The sequence below is a fragment of the Pongo abelii genome, chromosome 6 (assembly GCF_028885655.2).
Source record: "Pongo abelii isolate AG06213 chromosome 6, NHGRI_mPonAbe1-v2.0_pri, whole genome shotgun sequence".
Taxonomy (NCBI): domain Eukaryota; kingdom Metazoa; phylum Chordata; class Mammalia; order Primates; family Hominidae; genus Pongo; species Pongo abelii.
In genome coordinates, this window is record NC_071991.2 from 6,420,171 (window position 1) to 6,432,280 (window position 12,110).

General features: G+C 46.6%; 1 protein-coding gene across 7 annotated transcripts in view; it reads right to left on the reverse strand.

Moving 5' to 3' along the window:
- The window catches only part of LOC129060572 (radial spoke head 10 homolog B), a 44,750-nt gene that overhangs the window by 20,182 nt on the left and 12,458 nt on the right, over positions 1 to 12,110 (reverse strand). For all 7 annotated transcript variants that reach the window (XM_054560140.2, XM_054560141.1, XM_054560139.1 and 4 more), the window contains 6 exons: positions 10,744 to 10,829; positions 9,648 to 9,768; positions 7,642 to 7,818; positions 4,704 to 4,848; positions 3,084 to 3,205; positions 303 to 492 (listed from right to left, as the gene is read on the reverse strand). In XM_054560140.2, the coding sequence (XP_054416115.1) occupies positions 303 to 492; positions 3,084 to 3,205; positions 4,704 to 4,848; positions 7,642 to 7,818; positions 9,648 to 9,768; positions 10,744 to 10,829 (841 nt within the window). The remainder of the gene's footprint in view (positions 1 to 302; positions 493 to 3,083; positions 3,206 to 4,703; positions 4,849 to 7,641; positions 7,819 to 9,647; positions 9,769 to 10,743; positions 10,830 to 12,110) is intronic.

Here is a 12,110-nt window from a genome sequence, read left to right on the forward strand (position 1 = left end):
CTGGAGTGCAATGGCATGATCTTGGCTCACTGCAACCTCCGCATCCCGGGTCCAAGCGATTCTCCTGCCTCAGCCTCCCAAATGGCTGGGATTATAGGCATGCACCACCATGCCCGGCTAATTTTTTGTATCTTTTAGTAGAGACGCAGTTTCACCATGTTGGTCAGGCTGGTCTCGAACTCCTGACCTCATGATCCGCCTGCCTCGGCCTCCCAAAGTGCTGGGATTACAGGCATGAGCCACTGCACCCGGTCTGGACCCCTGCTTTAAACCAAAAGATGTGAAGGATCTGGAATACTCACCACTTAATATCCTGTCCATATCAGCAAGAGTTAGTTTGTGGTGATGAAATTTGCAGTCTTTCAGAAATCTCCAGAAGTGAAGCTTTGTCATCAGAAAGGTATTATCCAGAGAGTGGTCACATCCCAGGCTGCTATAAAAGCTGTAGATTCTTCTTAATTCTGTAATATTTCTTAAGACAGCATATTCCACCTGAAAGGAAGAAAGTCATACGTGGATTAAGAACAAAAAAGGGCCGGGCGCGGTGGCTCACGCCTGTAATCCCAACACTTTGGGAGGCCGAGGTGAGCAGATCACCTGAGGTCAGGAGTTCCAGAACAGCCTGGCCTACATGGTGAAACCCCATCTCTACTAAAAATACAAAATTAGTCGGGCGTGGTGGCACACGCCTGTAATCCCAGCTACTCGGGAGGCTGAGGCAGGAGAATTGCTTGAACCTGGGAGGAGGAGGTTGCAGTGAGCTGAGATCGTGTCACTGCACTCCAGCCTGGGCGTCAAGAGTGAGACCCTGCCTCAAAATAAAGAAATAAAATTTAAAAATTTTAAAAAGAACAAAAGACACAACACCTGTGTCCTACATTAAATGCGATAATACAAGTAAAGTAATGGCATTTAGCTCTTTCCACTGTAAGAACTTAAGAAGTGTTTTTTTGTTTTGTTTTGAGATGGAGTCTCGCTCTGTCACCCAGGCTGGAGTGCAGTGGCACCGTCTTGGCTCACTGCAACCTCTGCCTCCTGGGTTCAGGTGATTCTCATGCCTCAGCCTCCAGAGTAGCTGTGACAACAGGTGCCCACCACCACGCCCGGCTAATTTTTGTATTTTTGGTAGAGATGGGGTTTCACCATATTGGCCAGTCTGGCCTTGAACTCCTGACCTCAGGTGATCCGCCTGCCTCAGCCTCCCAAAGTGTTACGATTACAGGCGCCAGCCACGGCACCTGGGCAAGAAGCATTTTATTCTTTCCACACCCCCCCGCCCCTGGTCAATAAAATGCCATCTCCGACCAACAGTAAAAACAAAACAAAACAAAACAAGTTATCTGGAAAATAGACTTCCTTTCACATGGCAATGTGCTGGCTTCCTCTCTCAGTGGCGGCAACAAAATTCTATTGTCTGCAGATCCTTATCCCTCATCAACATATGTGCAAAAATCTTCAACAAAATAAGTTGAATCCAGCAATATATAACAAGAATAGTAGCCATGCGTGGTGGCTCATGCCTGTCATCCCAGCACTTTGTGAGGCCAAGGCGGGAGGATTGCTTGAGCCTGGGAACTCGAGACCAGCCTGTGCTACATAGTAAGACTGTGTCTCAACTGAAAATTAAAAATTAAGGAAATTAACCAGGCACAGTGGCAAGTGCCCGTATAGTCCCAGTTACTCAGGAAGCTGAGGGGGGAGGATTGCTTAAGCCCAGACTGCAGTGAGCTGAGATCACACCAGCCAGGGTGACAGAGCAAGACCCTATCTCAAAAAGAAAAAAAAAAATGATAATACAACAACACCAAGTAGGGTTTATCCTAGAATTGCAAAGCTGGGTTAACATTTGAAAAATCAATCAATGTGATTCACAGTATTGACAGACTGAAGAAGAACCAAATGATTCTATCAACTGAAGCATTTCACAGAATTTAACATCCATTCATGATAAGCAACCTCAGCAAATTAGGAATAGAAAGGCATCCCTCAACCTGATAAACAGCATGTACAAAACACATGCAACTCACATCACACGTAGGGCTGCAAGTCTGAAAGAAGCAATATTCCGCCAGGTGCGGTGGCTCACGCCTGTAATCCCAGCACTTTGGGAGGCTGAGGACGAAGGATCACCTGAGGTCAGGAGTTCGAGACCAGCCCGGGCAACACGGTGAAACTCCATCTCTACTAAAAATACGAAAAATATCTGGGTGTGGTGGTGCATGCCTGTAATCCCAGCTACTCAGGAGGCTGAGGCAGGAGAATCCCTTGAACGCAGGAGGCGGAGGTTGCAGTGAGCTGAGATTATGCCATTGCACTCCACCCTGGGCAACAAGAGGGACTCCGTCTCAAAAAAAAAAAAAAAGCAATATTCATGGTGGTTGCTTTACTCACCTCCCTCTCTGTCACATTTCACCTTTCAGGATTTTCCCCAGACCCTTGATGCCCTTCAGCTGCCCCAGGTTCCCCACACATGCAGCCCTGCCCTCTACACAGCGTCCTGTTCTCCAGAACCACTCACCCCATGCCCTACCCTCATAATGAGACATTCAGAGAATGTGAAGAACAGGATTCAGGGTCCTAAGGGAGACAGAGCCCTACCTGGGTGGCTTCAGGCATTTGTTACGCTGAGCATTCATTCCTGCTTTTGAAAACGCAATTCAATTGAATAAACATGTATAGTCTGCCGAATCTAAAGCATTGTTCTAGGCGGGGCGTGGTGGCTCACACCCATAATCCCAGCACTTTGGGAGGCCGAGGTGGGCAGATCACCTGAGGTCAGGAGTTCCAGACCAGCCTGGCCAATATGGTGAAACCCCGTCTCTACTAAAATACAAAAAAATAGCCGGGCATAGTGGCCCACGCCTGTAATCCCAGCTACTCGGGAGGCTGAGGTGGGGGAGGCTTGAACCCGGGAGGCAGAGGTTGCAGTGAGCCGAGATTGCACCACAGCACTCCAGCCTGGGCGACAGAGCAAAACTCGGTCTCAAAAAACAAAACAAAACAAAAAAGACATTCAACATGTGACAGCAGTCACCAGCTATATTTCCCCAGGATGCAACTGATACCAATCAAAAAGATTTTACCTGCTTCTTTTCTTCAGGTTGGACTGTCTCAGGGTACATGTCCAGGAGCAAATTTAGATCCAGCTCAATGCTCGATCCCAACACAGAGTGACTTTCACTGCCATCAAGCTTTCTGATCAATTCTAATGAATGAAGGCAAACACAGGGAATGAGCACGGTTTGTTTGGTGGGTTTTTTTTTGTTTGTTTTTGTTTTTTTGAGACAGGGCCTCACTCTGTCGCCCAGGCTGGAGTGCAGTGGCAGGATCTCAGTTCACTGCAACCTCTGCCTCCCAGGCTCAAGCCATCCTCTCACCTCACCCTCCCGAGTAGCTGCGACTACAGACATGCACCATCACGGCCAGCTAATTTTTGTATTTTTTGTAGACACAGGGTTTCACCATGTTGCCCAGGCTGGTCTCAAACTCCTGAGCTCAACTGATCTGCCTGCCTTGGCCTCCCACAAAGTGCTGGGATTACAGGCATGGGCCACCACACCCATCCTTGGAGATAATTATGAAAAGCAATGTTCAAATTTCTCAATATTATGTCACAATGATTTTCCACCAAAATGTGATGCAAGAATATTCCAAAAACCTACTAGGAATGCAGGCGGGGCACAGTGGCTCATGCCTGTAATCCCAGCACTTTGGGAAGCCAAAATGGGAGGTTAAGGCTGCAGTGAGCTATGATCATGCCACTGCACTCCAACCTGGGCAACAGAGTGAGATCCTGTCTCTAAAAACATATTTTTTAAAAGCAGTTGCAAGCCAGGCACAATGGCTTGTAATCTCAACAATTTGGGAGGCCGAGGCAGGAGGATTGTTTAAGGACAGGAGTTTGAATCAGCCTGGGCAACATAGGGAGACCCTGCCTCTACAAAAAGTTTAAAAATCAGCTAGGCCTGGCCAGGTGTGGTGGCTCACACCTGTAATCCCAGCACTTTGGGAGGCCAAGGTGGGCAGATCACGAGGTCAGGAGTTAGAGACCAACCTGAGCAACATGGTAAAACCCCGTCTCTGCAAAAAATACAAAAATTAGCTAAGCATGGTGGTGTGTGCCTGTATTCCCAGCTACGGGGAAGGCTGAGGTGGGAGGATCACTGGAGCCCAGGAGTTTGAGGCCACAGTGAACAGTGATCATATCTTGCTCCATCCTGGGTGATAGAACGAGATTTTGTCTCAAATTTTTTTTTTTTAAAAAGGAGTTGCTCACAGAGGACTTCTGTTTTCTGAAGTGTTCGGTGTATTTTCATGAGTGAACACCATGGATAAAAACAGATGAATTTTATTTCTTTTTTTTTCTTTCCATTTTATTTATTTATGAGACGGAGTCTGTCTCTGTTGCCCAGGCTGGAGTGCAATGGCACAGTCTGGGCTCACTGCAACCTCCACATTCCAGGTTCAAGCGATTCTCCTGCCTCAGCCTCCCGAGTAGCTGGGATTACAGACGCCTGCTACCACGCCTGGCTAATTTTTTTTTAATTTTTAATTGAGATGGGGTTTCACCATGTTGGCCAGGCTGGTCTCGCACTGCTGACCTCGTGATCCACCAGCCTCGGCCTCCCAAAGTGCTGGGATTACAGGCATGAGCCACCACGCCCGGCTGATGAATTTTATTTCAACAGGTGAATGCTTCCTACCGGCACTCCTGGACAATCTTTGGGCAACTCCTGAAGATAGGTCCAGGCAGCTGATGAATTCAACTTCAAGATCTGGAAACCCGGCTATGTGGTCATTGGAGAATGCGCCTTCGTACACACGCCCGTTCTTGAAAGTTAATCGGCCCTGCAGACAGAAAAACTTTTTACAGTTTAGGAAAAGTTTTTTTAGAAAAACACTGGTAAGGCTGAGTGCGGTGGCTCACGCCTGTAATCCCAGCACTTTGGAAGGCTGAGGCAGGCAAATCACAAGGTCAGGAGTTCGAGATCAGATTGGCCAACATGGTGAAACCCCATCGCTACTAAAAATACAAAAATTAGCCAGGCCTGGTGGCAGGCACCTGTAATCCCAGCTACTCGGGAGGCTGAGGCAGGAGAATCGCTTGAACCCGGGAGGCAGAGGTTGCAGTGAGCCAAGATCGTGCCACTGCACTCCAGCCTAGGTGACAGAGCAAGACTCTGTCTCAAAGAAAAAAAAAAAGAAAGAAAAACATGGGTAAATGTACATCAATAGTTTTTTCAAGGTTGTGGAGCTTTTTGTTTTGAAAATATGCACTTACTCCGCATATAATCAGGCTAGGCTCCTGGGTGTCATGCACTGTATAAGTCCTCTCTCTCCCTCCTTTTCTTGTTCCCCCCCACCCCCCCCCCCCCACAATCTTTCTCCAACTTTAAGCACCTCTAGGCCACAGAATATGTCTTATTAAACTATGCTAGTGACCAGCAGAACACCCAGCACACAATACAGACTCCCTGATTTTTTTTTGAGACGGAGTCTCTGTCGCCCAGGCTGGAGTGCAGTGGCGCGATCTCGGCTCACTGCAAGTTCCGCCTCCTGGGTTCATGCCATTCTCCTGCCTCAGCCTCCTGAGTAGCTGGGACTACAGGCGCCCGCCACCACACCCAGCTAATTTTTTGTATTTTTAGTAGAGACGGGGTTTCACCGTGTTAGCCAGGATGGTCTCAATCTCCTGACCTCGTGATCCGTCCGCCTCAGCCTCCCAAAGTGTTGGGATTCCAGGCGTGAGCCACTGTGCCCGGCAATTTTTTTTTTTTTTTTTTTGGAGATGGAGCCTCACTGTCACTCAGGCTGGAGTGAAGTAGCACAGTCTTGACTCACCGCAACCTCCGCCTCCTGGGTTCAAGCAATTCTCCTTCCTCAGCCTCCAGAGTGGCTGGGATTACATGCGTGCACCACCACACCCAGCTAATTTTTGTATTTTTAGTAGAGACGGGGTTTCATCATGTTGGCCAAGCTGGTCTCGAACTCCTGACCTCAAGTGTTCCGCTCACCTTGGCCTCCCAAAGTGCTGGAATTACAGGCCTGAGCCACCACACCTGGCCAAGACTCCCTGAGATTTGTCCAACCCAGGCCAATAGTCAGTTACTGATTCAGAAGTGGGCAAATGACCCAGTTTGGCTCTGTGAAATCAAAGACCTTTTTAGAGAGCATCTGTAAAAAGTTCCTCCTTTTCTTCTAGTTAGCATGGTATGTGGATGTGAAAGCTGGAACCACAGCAGCCGTCTTGCAATCACGAGGGAGGAAAAACACAAGAGTGAAAGTGACATGGTGGGAGATACCGTGGATAGATGGAAGAGAAATCCTGACAGCTCTGAGTTGCTGAATCAAACCAACCTTGAAGCCTACATTATTCTGTATTTCACATGGCAGACGACACTAGGTTGTCTGTTACTTGCAAACCAAAACCACCCTCATACACACACACACACACGCACACACACACCAAAAACTGATTGAATAACCACTAAATATATAGCAAATCAATGACCATTGAAAATATTTTGCCAAGCACAGTGGCTTATGCCTGCAATCCCAGCACTTTGGGTGGGAGGATCACTTGAGACCAGGAGACCAGCTTGGCAAACGTGGCAAAACCCCCGTAAACTACTTAAAAAAAAAAAAAAGAAAAGAAAAGATGAGCCGGGCGTGGTGGCGCACACCTGTAATCCCAGCTACTCTAGTGGCTGAGGCACAAGAATCACTTGAACCGGGAGGCAGAGGTTGCAGCAAGCCGAGATCATGCCACTGCACTCCAGCCTGGGCAACAGAGCGAAACTCTGTCTCAAAAAAAAAGAAAAAAAGTCATGTAATCACCTTAGCAAAACAGTAAGTTATCCTATACAAAACAGATAATGTAATTTAATAGAGAATGACACGCCTTTTGTCAAAAAGAGTTCTGTAGATGGATGGTGATGGTTGCACAACAATGCGAATGTACTTAATGCCACTGGACTGTGCACTCAGAAATGATTGAGATGGTAAATCTTATGTGTACTTTACCACAATTAAAAAGAAATCTAGAGTGCCTAGATTTAAATCAGACAAAATAGACTTCAGAGAAATGAAAATTACCAGGGTTGGCCAGGCGTGGTGGCTCACGCCTGTAATCCCAGCACTCTGGGAGGCTGAGGTGGGCAGATCGCTTGAGGCCAGGAGTTCGAGACCAGCCTGGCCAACATGACGAAACCCTGTCTCTACTAAAAATACAAAAATTAGCCAGGCATGGTAGCCAACGCCTGTAATCCCAGCTACTCATGAGGCTGAGGCAGGAGAATCACTTGAACCCGGGAAGCAGAGGTTGTAGTGAGCTGAGATCACGCCACTGTACTCCAGCCTGGACAACAGAGCAAGACTGCGTCTCAAAAAAAAAAAAAGAGAGAAAATTAGCAGGGTTAGTGAGGAACATTACGTGATGATCAAAAGAGCCAATGCACCAATATATAATAATCCTCAATGTATATGCACCTAACAAAGCTTCAAATACATGAAACAAAACTGATAAATCTGAAAGCAGAACAGACAAATCTGCAATTATCCTTGGACATTTCAATTGCTCTACATAATTTCAATGGCTTTACATAATTGTTTGAAATGTGATCCTCCCAGGTCTATACTCACCATGCCATGTTTCTTATTGGAAACCCATTCTCCATCATACACGGCTCCACTGGCATAATAAAACTTGCCATGTCCGTGACGATATCCATTTACAAACTCCCCTATGTATTCATTTCTCAAAGGATACTGGGAACTGCGGATTCTCTTTAGAAACCACGTGTGTGTTCCAAAGCCATTCTGAAAAGAAAGCAGACTGCCATCAGAAATGCACGAAGCAGTTTCTCTCTTTACCCGGATCCCCTTAAAATTAGGATAAATACAATGAAAACTGGAAAGGGCAAAGAACTTGGACTCTGGAGTCACACAGACTTGGGTTCGATTTCAGCTCAGCTACTTACTAACGAGTCTTTTGAAATAAGGCAGATCACTTAAGCCCTCTAAGTTCCTCATCTGTAAGACAGAAATAACACCTACCCCTCAGGTTAGATATAAAGGAGTTTGAAACCAGCCTGGCCAACATGTTGAAACCACGTCTCTACTAAAAAGTGAAGATAAGTGTATATAAAGTGCCTGGCTTGATCACGAAGGTTTTCATTGTTATTTTAAATGTTGGGGTTTATTTGCTTTTATATATTTTTATTTTTTGAGAAAGGGTCTCACTCTATCACCCAGGCTGGAGTACAATGGCACAATCTTGGCTCACTGCAGCCTTGACCTCCAAGACTCAGGTGATCCTCCCACCTCAGCCTCCCAAGTAGCCAGGACTACAGGCACCAGCCACCACTCCCGGCTAATTTTTGTATTTTTAGTAGAGATGGGGTTTCACCATATCACCCAGGCTGGTCTCAAACTCCTGGCCTCAATCCTCAAGTGGCCTCCCAAAGTGCTGGGATTATACATGTGAGCCACTGCGCCCAGCCTAAATTTTTATTTTTTAAAGATACCAATTGGGCTGGGTGCTGTGGCTCATGCCTGTAATCCCAACGCTTTGAGAGGCAGAGGTGGAAGGATCACTTGAGTCCTAGAGTTCAAGACCAGCCTGTGTAATAAAGTGAGACCTCATTTCTAAAAAAAAATATGTGTGTATATATATATATATACACACACACATATACACACACACACATATATATACACACACACATATATATATACACACACACATATATATATATATACACACACACATATATATATATATATTTTTTTTTTATTAGCCAGGCACGGTGGCAGTGGGCACCTCTGTAGTCTCAGCTACAGGGGAGGCTGAGGTGGGAGGATCGCTTCAGCCAGGGAGGTACAGAGCCATGATTGCACCACTGCAGTCCAGCCCGGGCAACAGAACAAAACTCTGTCTCTAAAAACAAACGAACATGCTGGGCGCTGTGGCTTACGCCTGTAATCCTAGCACTCTGGGAAGCCGAAGCAGGTGGATCACTTGAGGTCAGGAGTTCGAAACCAGCCTGGCCAACACGGTGAAACCCCATCTCTACTGAAAATACAAAAAAAAAAAAAAAAATAGCCGGGCCATGGTGGTGGGTGCCTGTAATCTCAGCTACTCCAGAGGCTGAGGCAGGAGAATTGCTTGAACCCAGGAGGTGGAGGCTGCAGTGAGCTGAGATCATGCCACCGCACTCCAGCCTGGGCAACAGAGCAAGACTCTGTCTCTAAAAACAAACAAACAGGCTGGGTGTGGTGGCTCATGCCTGTAATCCTAGCACTTTAGGAGGCTGAGGCGTGCGGATCACTTGAGGTCCGGAGTTCGAAACCAACCTGGCCAACATGGTGAAACCCCATCTCTACTAAAAATACAAAAAAAACACAATTAGCCCAGCCGTGGTGGTGGTGGGTACCTATAATCTCAGCTACTCCAGAGGCTGAGGCGGGAGAATTGCTTGAACCCGGGAGGTGGAGGCTGCAGTGAGCCGAGATTGCGCCACTGCACTCCAGCCTGGATGACAGAGAGAGAGAAACTCCGCCTCAAAAAAAAAAAAGAAATATCCATGTGTTGAGAATCGGCAGAGCGTCCGCCTCTGGGTACAAGCTGCTACCCCACCCGGGCGTACCTGGATGCCCCTCTCCCACCGCCCGGTGTACTCTTCGTTGGTGGTCAGCCACCTCATCCTCCCCTCCCCGTGGCGTGTGTTGTCTTCCCACTGGCCTTCGTATATATTTCCAGATTTATAACTAGGATGAAAGAAAGCAAAGAAAAACAATCAGTTACCTCCTACACAACATTTACCTTTAAGACATTCTTTTAAACACTCCCCTTGAGCTCCTTTGAAGAAATCCACCCCTTGTACTTATACAATCTTCTCTGTATTTAAATTCAGGCTGGGCGCGGTGGCTCATGCCTGTAATCCCAGCACCTTGGGAGGCCGAGGCTGGTGGATCACCTGAGGTCGGGAGTTCGAGACAAGCCTGACCAACATGGAGAAACTCCATCTCTACTAAAAATACAAAATTAGCCCAGCTACTTGGGAGGCAAAACTCTGTCTCAAAAAAAAAAAAAAAAAAATACAAAAATTAGCCGGACATGGTGGCAGGCACCTGTAATCCCAGCTATTCAGGAGGCTGAGGCAGGAGAATCACTTGAACTCAGAAGGTGGAGGCTGCAACGAGCCGAGATTGCGCCACTGCACTCTAGCCCGGGCAACAGAGACTGTCTAAAAAATAAATAAATAAAAATAAATAAAATTTAAAAATCAATGGATAGGCTCATGGTCCTAAGGGAGCAGAATGAGTCAGTTTATTAAACCTTCTGACTATTTAATAAGGTGACAAAGTGGGTAAGAGCTGGGTTTTTAAAATCTTTTAATAATTCCCTATTGTATCATGATTAGTTAATATTTGGCCAGTTTTTGAGATGGGATCTCACTGTGTCACCCAGGCTGGAGTGCGGTGGTACAATCACGGCAGGAGAATTGCTTGAACCCAGAAGGCAGAGGTTGCAGTGAGCTGAGATGGCGCCACTGCACTCCAGCCTGGGTGACAGAGCAAGACTCCGTCTTAAAAAAAAAAAAAAAAAAAAATCCACTCTGCTTAGAGAGAAACTGTTCTGTGCAACTTTTGCACCTTACTTTTAAATATCCAAAGTGAACACTATTGGGCCCATAAACACTTCTTCATCTACACCCCAAGCGCGGCCGTGGTCATACCTACCATCTTATTCCCCAGCCCTTTTTGATGTTTTGCACCCAGTCTCCCTCGTACCAGCACGTACCCTCTTGATTGTAATAAATGGAGCCCTAAAACAAATAATATCATCTTTAAAACTATCAAGCCTCACGACACAAATGCTTTGTCAAATGTAAGCGTATCAACTTAAAAAGTAGAACCTACACAGAGGTCAGTGTCATAAGTAGGCAAGACATAAAACCCGCTATTTTTCTGTTTTGCTACCAAGAAAATGGTAAAACTGCTGCACAAGGGGAAATGAGATAATGTCACAAATCAACTGCTCCTTAATAAAGTGCCATATTGGCCAGGCACGGTGGCTCACGTCTGTAATCCCAGCACTCTGGGAGGCCGAGGTGGGCAGATCACAAGGTCAGGAGTTCGAGACCAGCCTGGCCAACATGGTGAAACCCCATCTCTATTAAAAATACAAAAATTAGCCAGGAGTGGTGGCATGTACCTGTAATCCCAGCTACTTGGGAGGCTGAGGCAGGAGAATCGCTTGAACCTGGGAGGCAAAGGTTGCAGTGAGCCCAGATGGTGCCACTGCACTCCAGCCTGGGCAATGAGTAATACTCTGTCTCAAACTAACATAAAATAAAAAGTGCCATATTAAGGCACAGAATGACTGTATTCATCATATTCGAGTATATTCATTATATCCAGTAACTATTAGTCAATTAAGTACCTAGAGAAATCCTGCCTGTTGCCACCTGGAGTGAACAGTTGAGCCTTCCATGTAATGGAAGGTCACTGTCTCTTAGGCACCAGACCCATTGTTGTTTTACCCATTTGGACATCCTACTCATTTTACTGCCTCCGAGTATAAGTGAACATAGAGTACCCTTTGTTTGATCTACACTGAAAAGCCTCAAAAGGCTTTTTCACAGGTTTATCTGTGTGTGTGTGAGAGAGAGAGAATTTTTCTATCTTCTTTCTCATGATCAGGCAAACTCATTCCTTCTTGCAGCCATGCAGATGCTGCTGTCTAGAAGTCACCGTGCCCAATCCCTCCAATATGCCTCAAGCAATCTGCTGTAAAACACACACACATACAAAACAACAACAACAACACAACTCAATAAATAGACTATTAAAGCCTGCATATGGCCAGGCAGTGGCTCACGCCTGTAATCCCAGCACTTTAGGAGGCCGAGGTGGGTCAATCACTTGAGGTCAGGAGTTTGAGACCAGCCTGGCCAACATGGTGAAACCCCATCCCTACTAAAAATACAACAGTTAGCTGGGTGTGGTGGTGCACACCTGTAGTCCCAGCTACTTGGGAGGCTGAGGCAGGAGAATTGCTCAAACCCAGGAGGCGGAGGTTGCAGTGAGCCGAGATGGTGCCATTG